Source organism: Salmo salar, chromosome 11, assembly GCF_965601325.2.
Source record: "Salmo salar chromosome 11, fSalSal1, whole genome shotgun sequence".
NCBI classification, from domain to species: domain Eukaryota; kingdom Metazoa; phylum Chordata; class Actinopteri; order Salmoniformes; family Salmonidae; genus Salmo; species Salmo salar.
In genome coordinates this window covers 34,943,001-34,970,698 of record NC_138301.1, presented here as the reverse complement: position 1 = coordinate 34,970,698, position 27,698 = coordinate 34,943,001, and the positions used below count along the sequence as shown (strand labels likewise).

The window sequence follows — 27,698 nt, the reverse complement described above, 5'->3', positions numbered from 1 at the left end:
AAATGAATAGGAATAGGAAGTGAATTCCGAGATGTCAGTCTAGCGGTAGCTACATGTCAATGCATGTCCATCGACAGACAGGGAAATAATAGAAAAGACGGACCGTAAATTATTTCGAGATAAATATAGAAACATCCCTATGGAAAGACACGGATTTAGACACAAAGGAGAAAAGGAAAAGACTGAACACGGTGTAGGAGAGGACGGTAACGAGGTTAGTTTGCCAGCTATCTCTGTCTGTTACGATTAGGGACGGGGCGCAGGGAGCTGTGTTGTTTTCGTCGGTTTAGCTAGCTGAACACACCACTATCGAACTAAGCAATGTATGTTAGCTAACTAACAGATTTTCCATTTGAACTAATACCTTGCTTAGTTCGCTAGCTCTATGTTGGTTTGACATATTGCGAGAGAGGTTGTCAACATTCATTCCACCACTAACTCGTGGATGCGCGAAAAGCAGGGATGGTGAGTTGGGGCCCTTTGCCAAATAGCATCGAGCTAACGTTACAGTACTAGTCCTCTCTTACTTGTTTACTATATTATTACTTATGTCGACAAAAACATTTTTATTTTACGAAAGCCGTCTAAAACATTGCTGTGTCCAGCATTACTTGTCGGTGGCAAAACCATTGCTAGAAAAAGCAACGGGGACTGCGTGGTGCGTATTGTAACTGGTGGTGGGTTTCCCATGACTAGGCTTGACTTGCTGCGCACCATGATAATCTGCATTTACTGAGATGGCTAAGTAAATTAGCTTGCTAATTGTCTTCTCATACAGTGTGTTCCTATTCCTATATTATCATAATCACACACTTAGGCAAATTATTCCAACACCTGCCTACCAATACACATGTGAAAAAAAGTGGTCCATGTGATGAAAACTAAAACAGGAGAGTTAAATTTGGGGTAAACCATCTCTCTGCGTTCTCACTCATGCCCAGCTGCAAGTGTTCACTACTGTGACAGACAGATTAAAGAGTAGGGTGATATGGGGCTGAGCCCGTGGTGGTTTCCCTAATCTCTCAACTACGCAGCTCTGGAATGTTATTGTATCTCATGATGGCAGGGCAGGCTGTGATTCTTAGCACAGGCTAGCCGTGGCCTATTGAGGCACCTGCTTTCCCCCCCAAATGATTTAAGGCTGCATCAGTGATCACACTGGATAACTGACTGGCCTTCCCACATCAGAGGCAATCTGCAGTTTACATGAAACAACAAAGCGGACACCCATCACTTGTTTTGGTAAAAAGCTGAGGGATGGGGTTAGAGAAATGTAAAAACACTCAAATTCATAGACAGAGCTATGGATGCGAGATCTGAGCATCCCCCGGCCTGCTGACCTTAGTGGCCATGGCTAATGTAATTGATTCTTATCAGATGGTGTTCTTTCTGATTGGAGGGCAGCAATTCCGTGCTCTATGGGGAATTCCATTTGGAGTAGTGGAGGACAGCGGGGATCGCTGTTAGGATTGATCACTTCTCTTGTTAACCAAGGAGACAAATGAACTTGAACACATCCGTCACAAATGACTGGTTTTAGGTCAGTACTTAATATTGAAGAGGAACTATAGGGATTGTAGAACCATGTTAAAGGAAAGATGTATAGTATGGAGATATGAAGAGGCACATTTTCTCTGATGTTGGGTTGTCTTGGCCAGATCACGCAAATTCTTAACACCTGTTTTAAAACATGTTTGTTTTTCTTCCAGATTTGACCACGTCACTGTGACTCTGTCACCGCACAAATAAAGGCTGTTGGACAGAGTGGATCATCTTTTTATTGAATTGAAACCTAAATTGTAAGTAAATAATTGTTTGATAGAATTGCTCAACTCTTTCCTATCCATGTTCTGAAGTTTGTTTGTTTTATCTAAACTACCTCATTTAATTTTTTTTATTTTTTAAAAGTCATTTAGCAGACGCTCTTATCCAGAGCGACTTACAGTAGTGAATGCATACATTTCATTTCATGCATTTTTTATTTTTTTGTACTGGCCCCCCGTGGGAATCAAACCCACAACCCTGGCATTGCAAACACCATGCTCTACCAACTGAGCCACAGGGAAGATGTCTGACTCTCATACTTACATACCACAAGTTCCTCTTTTTGGACAGTAAACCAGCCTACCTCTTTCTCCACCATCTCTTTTTGTTTTTGCCAGTCTGTTTACCATCATTGGCTTTGTTAATTTTCTGCGTCTGTCATTGCTCCTAGCAGGCAGCTGAAACATATTTAGCTGTTGCTAGGCTACATGCCTTGAATTCCTATTTTTGACAGAGAAATAGCAAGACCACTTTGTGCCCTCTGTTTGTTCCATGGTCCACACTGTTTACTGCCTTAATCAGTGAACAAGACGTAAGTTTAAAGTGACATAAATGTAGTTGTGTTGTCCAGGGTACAGTTAATCAGTGTACTAGTGAGCATGGCTGATGTAGGCTAGTTGATTTAATGTGTTCTGTGTAGCAGGATCATCCGTACTAGCTGTATTTGTTCTAAGTGGATTATTTACAGTCTAACGCTTTGTTTACTTCTCTGTGTTTGTCTCTCTCAGAGGCACCATGGCCACCCAAGACTCGGGCTACTATGACTACACCATCGTCGCCCCGGAGATGCCGGCCATGTTCGACGGCATGAAGCTGGCGGCGGTCGCCACGGTGCTGTACGTCATCGTCCGCTGCCTGAACCTCAAGAGTCCCACCGCCGCTCCTGACATCACCTACCAGGACACGCCCCTCAACCGCTTCCTGCTCAAGTCCTGCCCCATCCTGACCAAAGAGTGAGTGACCTTTCTGCCTGTCGTTCAGTCTTTGGCTGTGTTCTGCGACCATACAGGACACTAGTCTAGCGCAGGTCCTTACCCCCAATATATCTTAATGCTGAGTGCCAAGCAGAGACCCATCAGGTCTCATTTTTCCAGTCTTTGGTATGACTTGACCAGGGGAACCCAACCTTCCAGTCTCAGGGTGGACACTCTAACCACCAGGCCACTGAGTTGGCCATGAGTATTTTATAGCTTATTGGGGTCCTATGATTTGTTCTGGGAGTTTTCAGTAGCCCGTAATTGGAACACTGCACCAACACTTCTGTTGTCACTCTACACTATAGCCTACATATAGTGCTACATTCCAAAGAACTCCTGTGTGTTGTGGAAAAAAAACGATACTCCTGTATGACTAGCGGTTTTTCTGAATGTGTGGCATGGTTCAGAGCCAGTACTCTACTCTACTGGCCTAATAGTCCTGTCTTAAGGGAGTCTGAAGCCCAGTGGGAGACTCTGAAGGCTTCCCTCAGCTGCTGTCTCATTATGTAAGCCTCTGTTACTTAATCTCAAATCTCTGGCCACGAGTGCTCCCCTTAGGGCTCTGGTCAAGACTAGTGCATGTAGGGAATTGGGATGCAGGTACTTTTTATCCAAACAGACTGTAGATGTAGTTTGAGGTTTGTGTGTGTTCATGTGCGCTGTTTGCTTTTGTTTGACAGTCTCTCTGTGTTTTAGGACTGGTGTGATTTTAGCTGTGACTAACGGACCTGGAATGTTCCAGACTTCCTCAGGGAGGGATGCCCAGTTAAATATTTGCTGTTAGTTCATTTGATCTAGTCATAGGCTTAATAAGTATGTGATAAGACAATTTGTTTAGCTCCAACTCTTGCAAATGTTAAAATTTATGAGGTTCATTATACTAATCAGTAGGTGAATTGCTTCTTAATTAAATTCATCTTAATTTTGCACTATATTTTTCCACTGGGCTGTACTCAGTCAAAAGCTAGCCAAGACAGAAAGTGTGTAAAAGGATATTGGGCTAGTAGTGCTGTCGTTCATTCATCTATTGCTCCTTGGCACTGTTTATGCTGACTAATGGTCCAAGACGGTTCGTGTAACTCCTAGTGACACCCAGTCGAGTTGCATAACACTGTTTCCAGCACGGTGACCACGGACAGATCAATCATGGAGAAGGAGAGGGGTACACAGTGGAGGAAATACGAGACAGGGGGGCAACGACTCTGTCTTCAAAGCAGTCAATGCATTCCATCTGTCATTGTATTCTAGAAAATAAGGGCGCAGCTGCAACATTTGACTCAATTTAGCCTACGGAGAGTTTGGGAATAGCCTAAGTAGTTTGGGAGTTAGCCTCTGAAAGGGCAGATCCTGCACTGGAGTGAAGTGCAACAGAGCCATTCTCCTCTGATACTGATTGAAGCAGGTTTCCATGATCACAGGTCTACTTGGCCTTTTATCTCAATCCGTCTCGGATGGCTTTGTGTTCAGGAAACCAGCCCTGTAATGGGGCAATGTGGGATTGGTACATCCGTTTTTGAATGTTTAAATTAATGATATGTAGCCATTGTTTTTTGAAGAATATAATTTATGAATGCCTCGAAGAGCTTAGGTTAACTGGCTTACCCCATGATTTTACCCCCAACAAGTGTTGTGGTTACCCCTTCAGACAGTGGATCAGAGGACTGTGTATTGCATCATATCAAAAGGCCAGTTATTAAATCAGACCTCCAATAGAACAGACCTATGACTTTGATCTGTACCTCAGACAACTAAGGGTGTTGTCTATCTATCAGCCCACGCTGGCTTCTGATTCCTTTGCTTTGGTCTGTCAAGGGAGACAGCAGGTTACAGTGCACACACTCATACTCATAGACATGTATGAGGACACACACTTGCACACAGACATGTAGCTACATGCGTGTGGACACAGGTTTGCTGGAACGAGATTCAGATTCTCCTCTTTCTTTATGTCTTGACTGGAGCACCCAGACCTACACCACTCTAAAGTGTAGGCAATATGACAGACTGATTTCATTCACACAGTAGATATTCAAAAGTGTAGCTTTCATCTGTCATGTCAGATGAGTAATTGGAACAGTATTGCCCCCCCCCCCCCCCCCTCGCCTGCCTGGACTCCTCCCCTTGTCCTCTTAGCCCTCCTGTGACAACATTACGTCATCCCTGCCAGTCGAGGATTATTCGCAGAGCTAGAATGTTCTGGGGAATCAAACCTGACCAAGGCTTTAGTGTGTTAGTCTATATCGGGATATTTAAATCAGAGCCTGGAGGTCCGGAGTACTCCTGCTCTTGTGTTCTACTTCATGCTACCTTCCTAACTCTACCTACGTCAGAGTTGATAATGCTGTTTACACACAGGGGTTGGAGGGCTTATCTGTAATATTAGTAATGGTGTGGGGAAGCATCAGCTGTCATTGTGTGTTTTGAGATAGGCGTTATGTAAGGGAAGTAATGTCTAGGTGCTCAGACTGCTCTAATGACAGTGAAGGAAAATGAGATTGAGGGGGTTGTGTAACTGTTGATTTAGCAACAGACTTTGCTCGCTGACGATACTTATTGTACCAGTGTGTACACTCCCCACCCATGTGTGTGGACCGTCAGTCCGTCCTTTGACTGAGAGGGGTTCACCCTGACCTTGGTTCACCCTGACCTTGGTTATCTCTGCGAACAGCCTCACAGCTGCCTGGCTATTCGCTCCAGTCGGGGAGCTGCCTGGCTGTTCGCTCCAGTCGGGGAGCTGCCTGGCTATTCGCTCCAGTCGGGGAGCTGCCTGGCTGTTCGCTCCAGTCGGGGAGCTGCCTGGCTGTTCGCTCCAGTCGGGGAGCTGCCTGGCTGTTCGCTCCAGTCGGGGAGCTGCCTGGCTGTTCGCTCCAGTCGGGGAGCTGCCTGGCTGTTCGCTCCAGTCGGGGAGCTGCCTGGCTGTTCGCTCCAGTCGGGGAGCTGCCTGGCTGTTCGCTCCAGTCGGGGAGCTGCCTGGCTGTTCGCTCCAGTCGGGGAGCTGCCTGGCTGTTCGCTCCAGTCGGGGAGCTGCCTGGCTGTGGGATAGCATAAGGTGTCAGTGTTTTGCATACGTCGCTAAATATTGTTATGACATTATAGTTCTAGTTATCTCAATTTCATCACAGGGACATTAAATCCTAAGGCCATAGTGAGTAGGCCAAAGCTCCATTTGAGAGCATCGTAGGCCAAAGCTCCATTTGAGAGCATCGGAGGCCAAAGCTCCATTTGAGAGCATCGGAGGCCAAAGCTCCATTTGAGAGCATCGGAGGCCAAAGCTCCATTTGAGAGCATCGGAGGCCAAAGCTCCATTTGAGAGCATCGGAGGCCAAAGCTCCATTTGAGAGCATCGGAGGCCAAAGCTCCATTTGAGAGCATCGGAGGCCAAAGCTCCATTTGAGGACATTGCAATTGTCAACATCGATCTCCTTCTTTTGTTATCGTGCCCGCTAATCTATAAACAGACCTAAAATGGAAACCACTAGTTGTTTTTGGCCTTTTGCCAAGGGTTTCCTGCTAAATGATTGGTGTACTCCTGTGCTAAACTCAGTGTGCGGATGTGAGATGGTAGATTGTATGACTGTGATATGACTAGCCCAGCTCATGTCTCGCTGCAGTGCTAGCAGCAGATAGATCCACTTTGATCTCCTGCAGGGTTGGACCCTTACATACGTCTACTCCCATACAGATACAGTACCAGGGCAGATGCATTATCAAGGATGGTCAGCTTCCTCTGTGTTCTACTGCTTCCCTGTCCCCCGCTGTGTGTAAATGTTGTTCCAACGCACTGTGACTGAAAGTCAACACAGCAAATAAACCACCCACCTTTTTGCCCTTGTTGTCTGTGCCTAACAACATTTGTGCTGTTGTCATGTTGTGCTGCTACTGTGTTGTCATGTTGTGCTGCTGCCATGTTGTTGCCACTTTGTTGTTGTCGTGTTGCTACTGTGTTGTTTTCATGTTGTGCTGCTGCCATGTTGTGTTGCTACTGTGTTGTCATGTTGTGCTGCTGCCATGTTGTTCTGCCACTGTGTTGTTGTCGTGTTGTGCTGCTGCCATGTCGTGTTGCTACTGTGTTGTTGACATGTTGATGTTGTGTTGCTGCCATGTTGTGTTGTCTTAGGTCTCCTTTTTATGTAGTGTGGGTGTCTCTTTTGTCATAAAGTCTGATTTGTCCTGCCTTTTTTAAATAGTTTTTTATTTATTTTTTGCCCCCTTCCCCGCAGGAGGCCTTTTGCCTCTTAGTAGGCCGTCATTGTAAATAACAATGAGTTCTTAATTAACTTGCCTAGTTAAAGATTTAATACAAATAAAATAGTATACTACATTAGCTGACTGACCGAAATAAGACAACTGTCAGCAAGAACAAGTCATCAAGTAAAGTTATTCTATTACTTCAAGGGACATCCTAATGCTGTTGTGTGTTTGTTTCTTACAGGGACCTCTTATGGACACTGTTGCACATTCCACACACGTTTCTGTGCTCAGATCTCGAGTTGGCATGGCATTGTTGAGTGTACTATATGTGTGCGATGTAGGCTACTAGCCTATGTGATAGAGCTCCTAGGGCCTATACGAAGAATTACAATGTATTTTATTAACAGCAAATAAACCTTTCATCTCTTGAGTAAAGTTAAGTAAGCCTTGTCCGAGCCAGAACAGCCCATAGTGAATCTCTGTGTGTTTTGCAGGTACATTCCACCCCTGCTGTGGGGTAAAAGTGGCCACCTACAGACAGCACTGTATGGCAAGATGGGCCGGGTGAGCTGCCCTCACCCCATAGGCCTCAGGAAGTACTTACCCATGCAGGATGGGGCCACCGCCACCTTTGACCTCTTCGAGCCCATGGGGGACCACCGGACAGGAGGTGGGCTAGTTCAGTCATTTATGGATCATTTATCAAGAATGGAGAATCTCTATTGGCCTAGGACTCTCTTTTAAAACAGTCAACAACAAAAGCATCCCCCTCAATTGAGATGTGCTTGCCTTACCTTTTCTATGCCTAGGTTAACTGGTTGAGAATGCATTGTCATTTACAGCAATGACCAAGGAGAGAAGTGCAATGGGAAGGAAAGCTGTTGAATGAGCTCATTGGAAGCATGAGAGAATTCATTATAGCCCAATGTTGTGCTATGGACCTGTCCTATGTACAGTATTGGTCCTGTCTGGGCTCAGTTTGTCAGGGCGGTTTTGACACCTTTTGGTCTATTGACTTGTTTACACTATGGTTCCATTTCCCGTTCTGTAGGTGATTATTATGTCAGTGTTGTTGAGGACACAGATTTACAGACCGTGACTCTAGGTAAACTCTACTACCTCTACTTTCAGCTAAGGTGATGAGATCAGGGTTACGACCCAAATGGTACCCTATTCCCTATTTAGTGCACTACTTTTGACCAGACTATTGGCCATCGTCAAAAGTAGTGTACTGAATAGGGTGCAATTTGGGACGTAGATAATTTGTTTTGACCTCAGATTTGAGACGTAGTAGTTTGTAATTGTCACTAGTTTGCGTTGCCATATGGAAGGAAGCATGTTGCTTTACTTCACACACCACACATGCCTACACACATCCACATCCACTGTTTCTTTCCTGTTCTAGTTGTGCTGTTGCTAGTGGCTTCTGTCTGTGTTGTCCGTTTTATCTTACATAGTTATTTAAAAAATATATTTGTATCCATTTTGCCTCTTGTCAGGCCGTCATTGTAAATAACAATTTGTTCTTAATGGACTAGCCTGTTAAAGGTAATAAAGAGTCTCTGGTAACTAGGCTAGTTGTTGTTTTATTATTTGAGTGACTGGGACATCTCATCCTATAGAGGTTTTATTGAGGCACCATACTGTCTCTGTTTGCTGCCTGTCATATTTGCGTACCACACCGTGCAATGATCGGCCCATGAGGACGTGTAATCTTGCCTTTACATATTTTCATTTGCAAACAGCTCACTGATCCATCTGTCCGTATGTTTGCTATTCCAACAGATGACGTCACCATGGTGATATGCCCGGGGATCGGTAACCATAGCGAGAAGCACTACATCCGCACCTTTGTGGGTCACTCTCAGAAGGAGGGTTACAGGTGTGCTGTGCTCAATCACCTGGGTGCTCTGCCCAACATCGAGCTCACCTCACCTCGCATGTTCACCTACGGTGAGGACTACACAGACGTGTACAAACACACACATACTCCTAGCGCGCACACACACACAAGCAACAACAAGAAGTTTTATAGGTGAAGACAGGATAGGTTTTCACCACACCACCCTCATTTCAGATCAGTGGCCATGAATTAAGCTACCAAGGAAATGAACCAACTCAAAGCCCCAGTATGTAATGTCTTTGCTCTGGTCCTTGCCCGTGTGCTTGTTCTGGTAGGTTGCACGTGGGAGTTTGCGTCCATGGTGGGCTACATCAAGAAGATGTTCCCTCACACCCACCTCATAGTGGTGGGCTTCAGCCTGGGAGGCAACATCGTGTGCAAGTTCCTGGGAGAGAACCGGACCAATCAGGAGAGGGTGCTGTGCTGCGTTAGCGTCTGCCAGGGATACAGTGCACTCAGGTGGGCTACGGTTTTAAGACTTATTTATACCCTGTGCAAGTACGCAAAAGCAACATGTAAGAGCTACTCAAAATGGCTATCCGGTGTACTTCCGTGGGGTTACAAATTGCAGTGCTGCACACGTTTGTGTATTATAATTGCTACGCAAGGACGCTGAACGGCCATTTTGCCTAGCTAATGGTGTTTGTTCCATTACATACTATATCCCCTTTTTACACACATCTGTATACTTGGTCAGTGAAGGTGTCATAAACATCAAAATATAAACAGTGGAGACACATTGTCTTTTTTAGAGGCAGTGTTATGCTTATTAGCAGTGAGCTGTAATGTAGCTAACTTCATGTAAATAAGTGAATTGTTTTTCCCCAACTTAGTGAAGTTAGCTAGCTGAAGTTATTTACTGTACAGTTGGTTAGCATCCATTGCTACTCTTTTGCAAGCTATGGTAAAACAGCTGTCAAATGATCCTGTTCAGCTGTGTTTTACCAATGGCGAAGGCTTCTAAAGATGAAGGAATTCAGATATTTCTTAGTTTGAGCACGATCCACTGAGTTTGTAAACTACGGCACGCGACATGGTTCAATGTGCCAGTAAATAAGCACAATTAACTTTTTTTTTTTTCAAATTGCCAGTGTCTTGGCGCGAGAATTAGAATCATGTATACTGTGATAATGCCAATAGAATAAATTAGTAACAGAGAGCAATGTACAATATGGCGAACTTAGCAAACGAGGCGTTTTATGGTAAGTACATGGGGGGGGGGGGGGGCGTCATCTTTTATGCACCTTTATACTTTCGAAGTGTATTGCTTTGAATGCAAGTGCTCTGTCTCTCTTACTTCTGAGCCTTGGTTCTCTGTAAAAGGAGGTTCACTCAGATGGAATTCCCTTTGCCCAGCAGCTTTCTGTCTGACAAGATGGCAACAAGGCTGAGAGTAGCTGGGATCCTGTTTTTTCTCCAGCAAACATTGATCATTTCCTGTAGTTTGGCTTTATCTGTGATCTCAGTGGACTAGTGACTAACACAACAAAGACAGAGGACAGATGCCCCACCTTTTATCCTTGCCTGGGTGCCGGTCTGTCTCCTCTGTAGACAACTGGTTGTTGCCTTGCCAAGTCTTTTGAGGAAGGCAAAGATGTAGGCTACAGTAGTTATGTGTTATTGAATACTGAAACGGACTCATACTGTTGGCTGCTCCGTTAACCTGGGTTGTTAGTGTTATTGTTCATGCACCATGCAGTTCTTCCATGGAGGTTGTGTCAGTGTTTTCTGAAAACGCACAACTCTAGTGTTTCTAGATGTGGTATTGCACAAGCTCTGGGACGGAGAAGATGGAACTCTGTGAAACGTGTGGTGTTTCTGAACCACACTTTTAGAGTTTGAAAGGTGGCCAACGTCTCTTGGCAGGAACACTGTCTGCTCTGTCCAGAGTAAACAGTGTGTTCGTGTGTGTCAGGACCAGGCAGACTGGCCTTTTGTGAAATGGGATTAGTCTTTATACCTCCATTTTATTTTCCATTCCTGTCTATGTCATAGCTAAAGCCATGTCTTTTGTCATTGCCCATGCCATCTGTTGAATGGGATTGATATGCCTGCTGCGTAGTTCTCACTATATATGCTACCTCTGTAGTATTTCTCATCAGGGTTGGGTGGGTAGGTTACTTTCTAAATGTCATTTGTTAGTTACTAGTTACCTGTCAAATTGTAATCAGTAATGTAACTTTTGGATTGTCCAAACTCAGTAATGTAATCTGATTACTTTCAGTTACTTTTCGATTACTTTCCCCTTAAGAGGCATTAGAAGAAGACAAAAAGGATCCATCAAACACATTTGGTGTGTCATCATAAAGGTCTCTGAACTTGTGGTCAGGCAAAAAAAATCTGATTAAGCCTACATGTAACTGATAACATGTATTCAGTTACTCCTCAACCTTGTTTCACATGTGCACTAGCAGATAGGAAGTTGGACTAGCTAATTGCTAGATGGGTACTGCTAGCTTGTTGCTAGCTAGTTATTAGTAGTTGCTAGTAATGCTAGCTTGTTTATAGCTAGTTGCTAGGTAGTGTTGGTGAGTTCATAGTGCAGTGAGAGATTGTTCTGCGTATTTAACGTGTGGGGCGATGGTTAGCATGTCCGCTTCAAGAGTACAAAGTGATGTTGGCAGCAGTTTTGTTGTTGTCCTGTATTGGCCTACGGTGATGAAACCTGTGTTGCATGCTTTTGCCAACTTTTGAGTATGTTGGTTGTCAGGCCAAACAGATATAACCATGACAACAATATAATTAGTTCTCTCTCTACACACAACTGACTTCCTTGTGTGTGTGTGTGTGTGTGTACAGGGCCCAGGAGACGTTCCTACAGTGGGACCAGTGCAGACGCTTCTACAACTTCCTCATGGCCGACAACATGAAGAAGATCATCCTCTCACACAGGTACTCAGCCCTGTTCCAATACTTAGTACATTCACACTGGTAGGCCCAGTCCTAAAGAAACCCCTAGCCCCTACCCTAGGGCCATGACACTTGTCATACATCTGAAATGACCAAATTACTGTAAAAGTGATATGGTGGAAACTCCATGTGGTGATTGGGAGCGATCATCACCTGATAACACCCATTCAAGCCCTGCTGGGGCCACCCATAGGAAAACAAACTGTCTGCTAAATGGCTTATATTATTTAAGATCTATGACAAATGGCTTGGACTTAACTCAGTCACAACCCAGCAGATCAGTAAAATTCCCCATAGAGGAGAAACACCAAACCCGTACAGAGCAGCTCCCTGAGGCAAACTATTTAACTAATGAAATGGAGGCAATTAGCGAGGGCACGGAAATTCCTGGTATAGCTATGGACTTTACTGAGAATAACTAGTGTTGTCACGGGTTTCAACGGCATGTCTCAACATTTTGTGTGTGTGTTTACAGGGGCAGTCTGTTTGGAAGTGCAACGAAGATGGAGGACGCAGACCTGAGCCGACTCTACACGGCCACCTCCCTCATGCAGATCGATGAAACCATCATGAGGTATAGGACATGCTGAAAATAACCTAGACTCACAATCAAATCAGTGTTTCGCTTTCCACCCAATACATTTTAGTAAAAGACACTAGATAGAATCTAATAAGGAACACATGCTAAAATGACACAACGCAATTATTCCTGTGAGCAGCCGGTCTCACATTGATCCCCTGTGAAATCAGTCTGAAAAGTTTGTTGAGTCCTCAACACTACAATATTTAGGACTGATTTCACAGGGGGTCAATGTGACATTTATGGCTGTATGTTTAAAATAGACTGTCAACAGCACCTGCTGAAGTTCAAGCCAACTTTTTGAGTTTTGTCAATACATAGGAACAATATGCTAGGAGCCATTGAGCAGGGCTGGGCGATTATGGCCTGAAACAAATTCTAACTTATGGGAGTTTCTCGATTTAAATCTTGAAATAAGCTTTGTTGCACAATTTAAGGTCAAAACACTACATTTCAAACAGTTTGGAATAATATAATGAATTCAGGGATTGTCAAATTATACCTAAGCCTTTGACCCATTTAATAATTTAATGTATTTTATCAAAATAGATTAACCTGCTTTTTTGCAATAATCACTGATCTGGCTTTCAAATCTCTGAAAATGCCCTTTTTGTTACAAATGTAACCAGAACCAGGCACAATGTACATTCACTAATAATGACTAACTTAAGGTAGCAGGACTTATAGATAAAGAACACAGATCAACCTTCTAGTGGGTAGCCAGCTAATCTTTATATTTCAAGTCTAGCCAACTTGGGTGTATTTGCTTGCTAACATGGTATAACAGTTGAACTGCTTTGAATACACCCTCCTGTCCATCTCCACCTGTTTGTACAAACTGTTCACTTTGTTTAGATATTGAAATAAAGTGAGAACGAGTTGCCAATTCCTGATATTAATGCATCTTTTTATGCTCATTGCACATTTCTAAAACACATACTAGACAGCTAGCACATAATGGCATGTGGCTAAAATGTTGCTAGCAGTGGTGTTACTGCAATGCTGCGCACGACAGGAACTTAGCATACATTTGCCCAAGTCGTTGATACACACGTCTTATGTAAGGTCTGCTCTGTTCTACATGTTGAGACATGAGAAGGGTATCATTAGAAGGGTTTAGTTTAAATGCAGATAGAGTTTAAACTGCTTGTTGTCAGAGAGGAAGAAGTGCTCTTTAGTCTTTGTTGTGGTGAGTGGCAGGAGGAGGGGCTTGGTGTCTGTCAGTGGGAAGGTGCACAGTGAACACAGCACAGAAGGAGGAGGAGCTTGGTGTCTGTCAGTGGGAAGGTGCACAGTGAACACAGCACAGAAGGAGGAGGAGCTTGGTGTCTGTCAGTGGGAAGGTGGACAGTGAACACAGCACAGAAGGAGGAGGGCTTGGTGTCTGTCAGTGGGAAGGTGCACAGTGAACACAGCACAGAAGGAGGAGGGGCTTGGTGTCTGTCAGTGGGAAGGTGCACAGTGAACACAGCACAGAAGGAGGAGGGCTTGGTGTCTGTCAGTGGGAAGGTGCACAGTGAACACAGCACAGAAGGAGGAGGGGCTTGGTGTCTGTCAGTGGGAAGGTGCACAGTGAACACAGCACAGAAGGAGGAGGAGCTTGGTGTCTGTGTCAGTGGGAAGGTGCACAGTGAACACAGCACAGAAGGAGGAGGAGCTTGGTGTCTGTCAGTGGGAAGGTGCACAGTGAACACAGCACAGAAGGAGGAGGGGCTTGGTGTCTGTCAGTGGGAAGGTGCACAGTGAACACAGCACAGAAGGTGGAGGGGCTTGGTGTCTGTCAGTGGGAAGGTGCACAGTGAACACAGCACAGAAGGAGGAGGAGCTTGGTGTCTGTCAGTGGGAAGGTGCACAGTGAACACAGCACAGAAGGAGGAGGAGCTTGGTGTCTGTGTCAGTGGGAAGGTGCACAGTGAACACAGCACAGAAGGAGGAGGGCTTGGTGTCTGTGTCAGTGGGAAGGTGCACAGTGAACACAGCACAGAAGGAGGAGGAGCTTGGTGTCTGTGTCAGTGGGAAGGTGCACAGTGAACACAGCACAGAAGGAGGAGGAGCTTGGTGTCTGTCAGTGGGAAGGTGCACAGTGAACACAGCACAGAAGGAGGAGGAGCTTGGTGTCTGTCAGTGGGAAGGTGCACAGTGAACACAGCACAGAAGGAGGAGGAGCTTGGTGTCTGTCAGTGGGAAGGTGCACAGTGAACACAGCACAGAAGGTGGAGGAGCTTGGTGTCTGTCAGTGGGAAGGTGCACAGTGAACACAGCACAGAAGGTGGAGGGCTTGGTGTCTGTGTCAGTGGGAAGGTGCACAGTGAACACAGCACAGAAGGAGGAGGGGCTTGGTGTCTGTGTCAGTGGGAAGGTGCACAGTGAACACAGCACAGAAGGAGGAGGGCTTGGTGTCTGTGTCAGTGGGAAGGTGCACAGTGAACACAGCACAGAAGGAGGAGGGCTTGGTGTCTGTCAGTGGGAAGGTGCACAGTGAACACAGCACAGAAGGAGGAGGAGCTTGGTGTCTGTCAGTGGGAAGGTGCACAGTGAACACAGCACAGAAGGAGGAGGGCTTGGTGTCTGTCAGTGGGAAGGTGCACAGTGAACACAGCACAGAAGGAGGAGGGCTTGGTGTCTGTCAGTGGGAAGGTGCACAGTGAACACAGCACAGAAGGAGGAGGGCTTGGTGTCTGTCAGTGGGAAGGTGCACAGTGAACACAGCACAGAAGGAGGAGGGCTTGGTGTCTGTCAGTGGGAAGGTGCACAGTGAACACAGCACAGAAGGTGGAGGGCTTGGTGTCTGTCAGTGGGAAGGTGCACAGTGAACACAGCACAGAAGGAGGAGGGCTTGGTGTCTGTGTCAGTGGGAAGGTGCACAGTGAACACAGCACAGAAGGTGGAGGGCTTGGTGTCTGTCAGTGGGAAGGTGCACAGTGAACACAGCACAGAAGGAGGAGGGCTTGGTGTCTGTCAGTGGGAAGGTGCACAGTGAACACAGCACAGAAGGAGGAGGGCTTGGTGTCTGTGTCAGTGGGAAGGTGCACAGTGAACACAGCACAGAAGGAGCAAAGGAGATGGGGAAAAAGACAGTTACATTTTATTATTTTTTTTACCTTGATTCTTTCGATTACAGGCATTTTGAACATTGTGCTAAAACATTAATTTGCTATATCGCCCAGCCCTAAGAAAGGCCTCTGAGTATCTTGCTGTGCATGGTTCATAGGGATGTGCTGACCCACGTAGTATGTCACTTAATAATCCCTCTCCAGTTTCCACAGCATGCTGCTTTGTTTTGTGACCTGTCACCCCCGTCTCTGCAGGAAGTTCCACGGGCACAACTCCCTCAAAGAATACTACGAGAAGGAGAGCTGTGTGCATTATATTCACAATGTAGGTCGATGCTCTTTATCCCTACTTCTCTCCCTCTCTCTCCTGTGTGAATTAAGAATACTTTTCTAAACATGTATGAATGTTAAGAAATGTACTAAAGGAAGTGCTTAGAACAGTGTGAGGTTCTTTGGAGAGTTCATGATTTAAGCTTGTCTAAGTGGACTCTTATTGGGCTTGTGTATTGCATACAGTATATCTAATTATGGTTGTATTTTGTAGGTTGATGTGCCACTTCTGCTGGTCAACTCTGCAGATGATCCTCTGGTGCACGGGTCTCTGCTCACCATCCCTCGCACACTGGCAGGTAACACACACCTGCATTTGTACACACACAGAGTTTCTCTACTCAGAGCTTGTCCCTACAGAGACACAGGGCCACTCGGCGGTGCCTGGTCAATCTGTCAGTCAGCCTATTGTCTTCAACCTAAGACATGCTGAGGTGCACATGTAGAGCCAGTACACTGATCTGACTGTTGGTACTGGCTCTAAAATCACAGTACAGTTCTGGGCATTTAAAAAGTTGTCAGAGGCTGCGTGACCGGCTCGACCCGCCCTATCCCGTCCCCAGGACACCTTTTCCCCAGAGATAAACATGCGCATGTGTAATTCCCCACTTGATAAAATGACATCTCTACTTGGACTGTCTGTCCTGCTTCTGTTATAATGCAATGTCATTATAGTTAACACAGACACAGAAGTCAGACATGTTGATCATGTCATTATAGTTAACACAGACGCAGTTTGTACAGACATGTTGATCATGTCATTATAGTTAACACAGTCACAGAGGTTTGTACAACATGTTGATCATGTCATTATAGTTAACAGACAGGTCTGTACAACATGTTGATCATGTCATTATAGTTAACACAGACAGAGGTCTGTACAACATGTTGATCATGTCATTATAGTTAACACAGAGGTTTGTACAACATGTTGATCATGTCATTATAGTTAACACAGTCACAGAGGTCTGTACAACATGTTGATCATGTCATTATAGTTAACACAGACAGAGGTTTGTACGACATGTTGATCATGTCATTATAGTTAACACAGACAGAGGTTTGTACAACATGTTGATCATGTCATTATAGTTAACACAGAGGTTTGTACAACATGTTGATCATGTCATTATAGTTAACACAGACAGAGGTCTGTACAACATGTTGATCATGTCATTATAGTTAACACAGAGGTTTGTACAACATGTTGATCATGTCATTATAGTTAACAGACAGGTCTGTACAACATGTTGATCATGTCATTATAGTTAACAGACAGGTCTGTACAACATGTTGATCATGTCATTATAGTTAACACAGAGGTCTGTACAACATGTTGATCATGTCATTATAGTTAACAGACAGGTCTGTACAACATGTTGATCATGTCATTATAGTTAACACAGAGGTCTGTACAACATGTTGATCATGTCATTATAGTTAACACAGTCACAGAGGTCTGTACAACATGTTGATCATGTCATTATAGTTAACACAGAGGTCTGTACAACATGTTGATCATGTCATTATAGTTAACACAGTCACAGAGGTCTGTACAACATGTTGATCATGTCATTATAGTTAACACAGAGGTTTGTACAACATGTTGATCATGTCATTATAGTTAACACAGACAGAGGTCTGTACAACATGTTGATCATGTCATTATAGTTAACACAGAGGTTTGTACAACATGTTGATCATGTCATTATAGTTAACACAGACAGAGGTTTGTACGACATGTTGATCATGTCATTATAGTTAACACAGACAGAGGTTTGTACAACATGTTGATCATGTCATTATAGTTAACAGACAGGTCTGTACAACATGTTGATCATGTCATTATAGTTAACAGACAGGTCTGTACAACATGTTGATCATGTCATTATAGTTAACACAGACAGAGGTCTGTACAACATGTTGATCATGTCATTATAGTTAACACAGACAGAGGTTTGTACGACATGTTGATCATGTCATTATAGTTAACACAGACAGAGGTTTGTACAACATGTTGATCATGTCATTATAGTTAACAGACAGGTCTGTACAACATGTTGATCATGTCATTATAGTTAACAGACAGGTCTGTACAACATGTTGATCATGTCATTATAGTTAACACAGACAGAGGTCTGTACAACATGTTGATCATGTCATTATAGTTAACACAGACAGAGGTTTGTACAACATGTTGATCATGTCATTATAGTTAACACAGAGGTTTGTACAACATATTGATCATGTCATTATAGTTAACAGACAGGTCTGTACAACATGTTGATCATGTCATTATAGTTAACACAGAGGTCTGTACAACATGTTGATCATGTCATTATAGTTAACACAGAGGTTTGTACAACATGTTGATCATGTCATTATAGTTAACACAGAGGTTTGTACAACATGTTGATCATGTCATTATAGTTAACAGACAGGTCTGTACAACATGTTGATCATGTCATTATAGTTAACACAGAGGTTTGTACAACATGTTGATCATGTCATTATAGTTAACACAGACAGAGGTTTGTACAACATGTTGATCATGTCATTATAGTTAACACAGAGGTTTGTACAACATGTTGATCATGTCATTATAGTTAACACAGAGGTTTGTACAACATGTTGATCATGTCATTATAGTTAACACAGAGGTTTGTACAACATGTTGATCATGTTTATATTTACAACGGACAATAGACACAGATGTTTGTACAACATGTGGATGGTGGCATTTCTAGTTACAACAGACGTTGTACAACCTGCCTTTATGCAGGGCAGAGGGAGCAGCGGAGCTACATTAAAATAATTGTGGGCTGAAGTTACGGTTGTTTAGCTATTGAGAAGAGGCATCCAGAGAATCCGATCATGCAGCCACTCCATAAGAAGTTAGCCAGCACAGTAACACAGTAAGAAAAACACATTGCTGAAATGAACTTGGTGTCAGCAAGCCACTTTGAAAAGTAATGTCCAGAACAGTATGTGCACATGTTATTTGTGTACTAACACAAGGGAAATCATTAGAAGTCTACTGTATTTTCACCAGTTCAACACCTGGTACAAAGTTCTCCCTTACGTTGTCTCTGAAACAGCAGAGCCTCCAATAGGCAGATGAATCCTTTAAGTCCCACACCCAGGCCAGGGAGGGGGCGGTATGTAGAACTAGGTGTGTTGGGAATGTCTGACTGGTTAACACTGGCTCAGTAACTCACACACACACACACACACACACACACACACGGTAGTGTATCACACAGATGAGAGCCTCTGTCTCCTCGTGTGCTTGTGACTTAGACTGTAGACACCGCTAGGCCTTACCTTTTTAGATATGCAAGCTAAAGTCTGTCATTTTTTTCAACACTAACTGATTCTAATGACTGATATGTTACCATGATGGGTGTTCTATCATTTTAAAATAGAACACTGAGAATAGCGGCCAATCAGCTCAATCCTCAAGGGTTTACTGGGTTGATCAAATGGAGCAGTAAAGGAAAGCATGCTATTTATGGAAACAACCACCTCAGCACTACCAACTAGTCACCATTTGTTGGATTATAGTAGATCCATGGACTGTACAGTACTCTAGCCAGTTCTCATCTCGCACGGGATTTTTGGAACAGCCCATCCCAAATTGCTCTCTATCCCTCCCCCTTGGCCCGTACCCTTTAGTGTAAGCATGTCTGAAGGGTCTGGTTAGGTATAAGCTGTGTAGTGGTAGAGCTTCCCACCTTACAGATCTGCAAACATTGAAGAAGTAGGTCCAAAGAGAAGTTCCCTACTGTTATGATCACGTTTCCTCAAAGTGGTGCACAATGTGTGGTGGTGATGTGATGCCTCCTGTGTCCTGTTATTTATAGAGTCCCAGAGCTGGGATGGAGGGTAACACTAGCCCACTGGCTTGTTGTGTCCTGCGCTACACAGAGATGCAGGGTGGAGATATAGGAGATTCTCAGCTGGTGCCCTGCCTAACTCTCTGAAAGGGGAAATCAGCTGGTGCCCTGCCTAACTCTCTGAAAGGGGAAATCAGCTGGTGCCCTGCCTAACTCTCTGAAAGGGGAAATCAGCTGGTGCCCTGCCTAACACTCTGAAAGGGGAAATCAGCTGGTGCCCTGCCTAACACTCTGAAAGGGGAAATCAGCTGGTGCCCTGCCTAACTCTCTGAAAGGGGAAATCAGCTGGTGCCCTGCCTAACACTCTGAAAGGGGAAATCAGCTGGTGCCCTGCCTAACTCTCTGAAAGGGGAAATCAGCTGGTGCCCTACCTAACTCTCTGAAAGGGGAAATCAGCTGGTGCCCTGCCTAACTCTCTGAAAGGGGAAATCAGCTGGTGCCCTGCCTAACTCTCTGAAAGGGGAAATCAGCTGGTGCCCTGCCTAACTCTCGGAAAGGGGAAATCAGCTGGTGGTTCTGTCCCCTTTGCCCTAGAAGAGTCAGGCTGACTCACACTGGCCACAGGAAGCCTGGAAACATGCAAAAGCTGTTGTATAACTAATGTAGTCACCTCACCTGGAATCAGACTTTAAGCCGCATGGTAGTTGGCACATGTCATTAGGACTGTCTGACGGACAAATCCAGCCAACAATCTTTTAGTTGGAAACCTCAGTCAGGAGTCTTGTGCTGCGTAGTGCTTAACCCAGAGTTAAAGTTGATTTCATTTTAGGATTCAAATTGAATGTTATTCAAATGAAGAATATGGCAGTATTATTATGACTTAACAGTGTGTAGTTTAGATGAATTAGGCTTCTGTAGAATTGACCTCAACTTGGGCCACCTCGTGATGCTTTGCACATACTTATCTTCCGTGTCACAAAATGGAAGCTGCATATTAGACATCATTTCTGTTTTAAAGCAAGCTTCAACTTTTCCCTGGTCCTTTTTTAAAACGCTATTAAACAATTGATAGGACACCGCTTCCCAAAAGATGCAGCCAGCCAAACTGAATGGTTTATTATAAATGTGATCCTACATCAAACCCTCTTCAGGGTTCAGCCTAATGCAAAGCTGGGGTGTCCTTTTTTAAATTTTTATAAATATGAGTAATGTCCTAGAATCACCTAGTCTATTATAACCGCTGGTAGATGTTAGCAGATAGTGTACTAGCCCTGTGGGATCACGCTCACCAGGCGGACACTGCAGTTTCCCCACTAACCCAGTTGGAGCCCTAATTTCTCCAGCTCTATGTCTGGATGCCACGCCAGTGTTCTGTTCAGGGTTGGGGTCCATTCAGGAAGTAATTTCAACTGTGAGAAGAAAAAAACTAAAAAACATCTACTTTTCTGTTTAATTTAGAAGTAATGGAAAATAGGGGCCATTTTTATTATTGAATTGGAATATCAATTTACTTCCTTAATCAGCCCAACCCTGATTCTGTTCTACCAGTTCTAACTGGTAGGCAGCAGCTGGGGATTACCTGCAATATTGTTGTTACTTGCTACATGCTTAGTCATTTCATAAAAGGTTATGTTGTGATATTTTAATCTGTTATTTACAAGGTTCTAACAATTTATTTCAAGTTAATATATGAACACTAATCTCACTAAATAGGTTATAAATAGGCTGTACTGTACAGCCTATAATCAAAGTGACTTGTCCCATTTTGGTTGACGTGCACCTCCCAGTGGATTGGGTTGAACGATTTGGTGTTTCAACAAAAACCAAAACCGAACGGTATGAAGTAGCAAAGCTACAGTGTCATGAGTTAATTGTTCTAGTTGGTCGATCCTGATAGATATTACATGTTTATTGCCTTTATCAAGGCGCTATTTATCTTTCATCAGGGTTATTGCGCTACCTGGTGATGGTAATCTGTGTTAATACACTGGACCCTGCTCTCCTTCCTCTCCCTGTCCTCCTAGACACCTGACTCAATATCTCTGTCCCATTACACGGATGACGCCATTTTACGACCCTGGTGTAACATTATGTGCTGTGTTCGTCATTTTACAGAATGTATAGCATCATTCCTGACATAACTGTCACTAAACAATGACTCCCATGTGGTTCCGGCGGCTGGTCTGGTGGTAGTGCTGCCGACCCGGATCACATGCCCCTGGAGGCAGCGGTTCCATCTCCCGTTCCTCCACTTGCTTTCTGTACTGTATCCATCTTATCTCTCTCCCTCTCATACATTTCTATCCATTTGTCTATCAACTTAAAAATATGTTTTAAAAGATGCCGCTATCTTCATATTGTACCCCCTCCCTTTCTGTTCCCTATCGCCCTCCAGAGAAGAAGCAGAATGTCATCTTCGCCCTGACACTGCACGGGGGGCACCTGGGCTTCTTTGAGGGGGCCGTGCTCGTCCCCCAGCCCCTCACCTGGATGGACAAGGTGATCGTGGGTTACGCCAACGCCATGTGCCAATGGGAAAAACAGAAACCGCCATGCCAAAAAAGCGGGAACCTGAATACACCCTGTCCTGAAGAGAAGGCAGCGTAACCTTTAACTTCCTGAACTCCTCTCTCGCTCACCTCTGACACTCCCCACTCACTGAGGAGAAACCTTGAACTACTACTCTATCTCTCTCCTCTCACGCCTCTTCTCGGGCTACTGTCTCAACCCTCTCCTCCCTGGTACCCCTGTTCCCTCAGCCTCTACTCCTCCTGCTGCCCCCCTCTAACCAAAACCACCTTACACATGAAGGAACTAAAACGACTAAATGCCTTTGTGCTTTGTCTCTGAGGGGAACTAGTGGAGTGGAGAGGAACAACTACTTTTGTCCTTACGTATACATTACCAAGAGAGATCCCTGAGATCCAACCATGGAGACTTTGACCAAATACTCACTAAAAAGGGATGAAACAAACTGGCATCCTAGGAGTAGAGAGGGAGAGAGAGCGACATGGTAGATGTGTAGTCGTAGAGAAAACGAGCACAGAAGAAACCTCCTAGTACTATCTCTGAGGACTAACGAAGCTGCAGTTACTGTACGTTACAGTGCGCTCACTGCTGACGACTGCCAAGGCTTTAGCCTAGTTTGCCGTCTTAAACCAACACCGCCTCTTTATACAATGTATGTTACTCACAAATACTGTATAAAAAGCCAGTTTAGTTTAGCAGGCCGTGTGTGCTGAGAAGGAGAGCTACGGGATAGCTCTGTTAGTATGTGACCTTTTCTATTAGGTTGATCTGATTCTCTGTTCACTCTGTTTTAGTCCAAAATATGTTTTCTTGGTGAATATCAGCCCTTTTTTGGAAGGTATACAAATGTGAAATAGTTTATTATTATTATTATTATTATAGTCATTTTATTGTACAATTATTTTCAGATCACGAGTCCCCCATAAAATGAGTATCTATTTCGCACTTGATTCCATGTAGAATCAAGGGGTATGTCTCACAATGCACCCTAGTGCCTATGGTGAATTATAGTGGACCTGGTCAAAAGTAGAGCACTAGAAAGGGAATAGGGTGCCTTTTGGGATGCATCCAAGATCTCACTCCCCCCTCAGTGATATTAAGCAGTGGAGGTCGGTTTTTGCCTAGCGGACCTGACCTGTGGTCAATCTCAATGAGATCCATGCACATTCCTACTGTCTCGTTATTCTATCACTTTTATTCAATGCACTTTATACATTGTATGTCACGTTTCTTTCTTTATTCAACCATTTTGTTATTCTTTCTTTTATGGGACTAGCGGAAGACAAACGTTTGCGTAACGTATCGTTCAGTGACACGAATGAATGAACGGGAGGGAGAGAGGTTGATAACTCTTCAAGTTAGACGGCCCGAATGATCCCCACGTTCACTAAACCCTACAGTCCACCCTCCCAGTAGAGGATTTTTGTAAATAAAAATACACTTTTTCCAATATAGTGCCCTACATGTTAGTACACTATGTAGGGAATAGTGTCATTTGAGATTAGCCCTCGGGGTGAGTCTTCCTTGGCTGTCTGTCCTGTGCAGTCAACCTACTCAGCCTTACTACTAACCCTAACCTACTCAGCCTCACTACTAACCCTAACCTACTCAGTCCTATACCCTTGATCAGCTCCAGGTCTTCTAAAGCATGACTGACTATTGACTCATTCCCTTAGACACAGAGAGTAGCCCACTGCCAATACACAGACACTCCGGTGTCAGACACTCGTATAGTAATGGACCTAGGTGTACTTGTTTGGGCTAGCAGCTCAGACTCAATAATATCACTAAAATACCTTTTCAACCAAAGTCACAACGTCCATAACTTGCTGTGATAACTGGTTTATCACATCTGATGTTGAACCCTTCATTGGCGAGGGCACTGTACAGAGATGAACAAAGCAGTCATCTACATGATGGTATTATAGACCATGTGTTCATGGGACCTGAGCTGTGAGGTGTGCTGAGTAGGATGGCCATAATCATTGTGTTTATGACTTCCAACAAGACTCCATTTTGTTGAACCAAAAGTCGTCGCAGAAAAGTTTTTAGTTCACCAGTGGTAGAATACTGATAGAATATTGGTAGCAGTGTTGAGGTCTACCAGAGAGGAAGTATATTATACATGGAAATGGCCCAACTTTGTTGCTAGGGAACATTATCTTTCAAAGGGGGAGAGAACTTCTTTCCATTTAGTTTTGTCAGGACCGAAGGTCTTAGCACACATATTTGTGTTTGAAGGAATGCTGGAATGTTAATGCTGCAAGATGCTGAGGTGTATGAGAATGATATGTAGGTGAGAATCTGATGAGGTTCGCAAAGACTCAACCCCGAAGTCAAGGGGTAGTGGCGAAAAAGCTCAAGTTTAGATGTCATAGCTTTCCGTGTTTCCTCTTCTTCTTATATATATATAATGGCCATGCATTTTCCCCTTCAAAGCCTGCAGTGGCAGCCATGCTGGTGGTGTGTTGTCCAGAGGTCCAGCCAAGTGAACTGTAGGGAGGTAAAGCTGGTGATTCACTGTACATTAGGGTTATGTCCCAAATGGCACCATATTCCCTATATTGTGCACTACTTTTAACCTGAGCCCTATGGACCCTGGTCAAAAGTAGTGCACTATATAAGGAGTAGGGTGCCATTTGGGATGCTGTCCAGGCGTATCAGTCCCACCCAACCCATACCTTCTGTGTACCATAATGAGCTCTTTCAACATCACCTCATGCCAGTCATTTGGCTGGCTGAGTTCTTTCAGCCTTGTAAACCGTCACTCGAACTTCACCTCAGTCGACTGGCATCCAAACACAAGGGTGCCATCTGCAGGCTTGGAGAGCAAACTACAACTACTGTCTTAAATCCAGCCAGTAGGTTACTGTACTGTAGTCCTTTAGACATTATTGATGTTAACTCAGTGAGACAAGATTTTAATACAGCTGTTGAACTAACTGATGTTTATTACCAATGTTTGTTACCAATTTTTAAGGACACTTCACAGTTCTAGTTAAAAGTTGATAGAAAATCACTTAGTCAGTGACTCGTCCAGTCTAACCGATAGTCATGTCGTTCTGAGATATCCCAGCGAGTAAGATCTGAGTCTTGATACACCAGCATAACAAGCCGTCTTCGCTATGACTCCACACCAACAGGGTGTGTTCTGTCTATAGAAATCCACTTATCACCTAACTTTGCACAGAAATGCAGGTTTGGATTGTATCTCTTCAAACTACTTACAGAATTCAACATTTGTTTATTTTTCAGATTTATTTTTGAAATGTTTTTTGTATTTTGTATTGTGGTGACTTATTATTTTCTTGTATGTGCAGATTTGTCAGTGTGTGAGTGTATATGAATGAATGTAGGTGTGTATGCTGAGTCCTAACACCATCTCTGGTTTGGAAAACCAAAACATGTCTTCACTTTTTAAAGATACAAAGGAATTAAATGTTCACATAGTTTGGTCGTTCCACCAATTCAGTGCCTTTTTAGAATTCAGCTGGTAACATTCTCTCAAAGTGCACATTTCAACTTAATTAAAAACACTTTTTCCCCATCTCCAGAGGTTAAATAAAAACCGACTATATTAAGTGTGAAATAAAGTAATCGGGTTGAATGGGAGCCTGCTGTCTACAACCGGGAGGGGCAATTGAATGCAAGCTTTAAAAAAATAAAAGTTCAAACATTTCTAGCCTGTCTATATATGAGGTAACAGGGTTGATGTGTTATGCTCGACTCACTCAGTTTCCCACCACAGAACACCAGAACCAGCTCATCTGCTTTTACACTGTGATTTGACTATTAGATATTCGTTTCTTTAGCTTATTATTATAGTTTCACCATTTTAAAACGAGAGTTCAGTTTATGTAACAGAGTTAACCTTAAAATGAAGGGACTTTTTTTTTCTTGAAATGAATTACTAATCACATGAAATAAATTACAACTTTCAGAAATGACTGCCAAAGCAGCTAAATAACTAGGGCTTAACAATGATGGAGAAATGTTGAGCTTAAGTGGGTTAAAATCTTCATGGAGGAAACAGAGTTCATGGAGGGACATGTCAATGCTGAATTTTTGCACTTTAGGAAGTCTATTCCTATAACAAATGTGATTTATTGAATTCTCCATGTGGTCTATATTAAAGGGCACTTCAATGAATGTAACAGGCTTTTAATATTCAATATTGGTACACAATTTCTACTTCAACTATCAAAAGGATGCAAAAGGCAGTCATTTGGTGAAACGACCCAGTTGTATGACAGGGACCAGGGGCCATTTTGTAAAAGATTAAGGCAATAATCAATAGGGATTTTTGTTTCTCTCAAGGTGTAAATGCAAACATGTGAGGGAAAGATGAGTACAAAATGAAAGTGGGAGAACAATCTTATTTATGCAGTTTTGTTTCGACATAGAGAATGGGCTCCAATCCATGTCCGATGTTCTGAGTTGTTTATTTTAGGATTGATATGAAACAATGTATTAATCTTCCGCTTGTTGAAACTAATTATGTAAGTGTGACTGACTATGGTCTTGCAGGTCCTGCTTTTGAGAAACAACCTTTTGAGACTGGATGAGGTCATCACACTGAGATCAGAGGCCAAATGTAATTAGTGTCTCAGAGTAGAAGTGCTGATCTAGGATCAGTTTTGGCTTTTAGATCAAAATATTTCATTGTTTGTATGGACATTCAGGACCTAGATCAGCACTCCTACAGCCTCAGGGGTTTGTTCCATGGGGTGAAATGTCTAGAACGATGCTCATAGAAAAGTAGTACATAGAACCAACATGGTTCTCGATTCCACAAGAAAGAAAGCTCTGTAAATGCTATGCAATCCATTTCTATCTGAAACGTTCTGACCATTCCGCGCTGGTGAACACAGCTAAGATATGGGGAATGGAGCCCTTTCCACCAATAAGAACAAAGAACAAATGTTCACTTTAACATTCTAGAGCTTTATTCTTGTGTTTACAATCTGTTTCATTGTATGAAGATGTTAGCTGTTTTGGAAGGGTGGTGGATGTGGAAATGTAATTTTGGTGCACTGATATAATCATACAGTATGACATTATGAATTCAGATCACTGGTGTGTTTTTGTAAAGAAAACCAATGGTGTGTGTGTGATGTAGTAATAAAAAAAAATATGGTTGTGTTCCAAAAATAAATAATTTTCTTGTAAAAAGTTTTTTTTCTTTCTTGTTATTGTCTTTATGAGCAACTGGCGGTATGATTGATCTCATGTTCAGTGCCTTCAGAAAGTATTCACACCCCTTGACTTTTTACATATTTTGTTGTGTTACAAAGTGGAATTAAAATTGATTTAATTGTCTTTTTTTTTGTCTGATCTAAACAAAGTACTGGCAATGGAAAAATATCATATATTTTGATTAGATAAGTATTCATCTTGGTGACACTTGACAACCAGCCTCATCATAATATAACTGAGAACCTGTCATAATATGGTCATAACTGTCATGACACATTTAGACCTGTTACATATATTGTGTTATTTTATGGCTGGTTATGACACCTACATAAGAGTGTCAACACCCACAAAACCTACCACACAAGGCAA

General features: G+C 43.4%; 1 protein-coding gene across 1 annotated transcript; it reads left to right on the top strand.

Annotated features, from left to right (window-relative positions):
• Positions 1-27,308, top strand: LOC106562486 (monoacylglycerol lipase ABHD2). The gene is made up of 11 exons (XM_045689401.2): positions 1-214; positions 1,710-1,799; positions 2,553-2,777; positions 7,487-7,662; positions 8,778-8,945; positions 9,171-9,354; positions 11,695-11,787; positions 12,281-12,379; positions 15,694-15,763; positions 15,983-16,067; positions 22,000-27,308. The coding sequence occupies exons 3-11, from the start codon at positions 2,560-2,562 to the stop codon at positions 22,209-22,211; spliced, it is 1,305 nt and encodes a 434-aa protein (XP_045545357.1). The 5' UTR covers positions 1-214; positions 1,710-1,799; positions 2,553-2,559; the 3' UTR covers positions 22,212-27,308.
• Positions 27,309-27,698: the final 390 nt, after the last annotated feature.

What these genes read in the sequence shown, in the direction of transcription:
- LOC106562486 (XM_045689401.2), top strand. Translation starts at nt 2,560, where the DNA reads ATGGCCACCCAAGACTCGGGCTACTATGACTACACCATCGTCGCCCCG. An exon ending in CAGGGATACAGTGCACTCAG is followed by an intron (nt 9,355 to 11,694) that starts GTGGGCTACGGT and finishes GTGTGTGTACAG; the next exon opens with GGCCCAGGAGACGTTCCTAC. An exon ending in AAGATCATCCTCTCACACAG is followed by an intron (nt 11,788 to 12,280) that starts GTACTCAGCCCT and finishes GTGTGTTTACAG; the next exon opens with GGGCAGTCTGTTTGGAAGTG.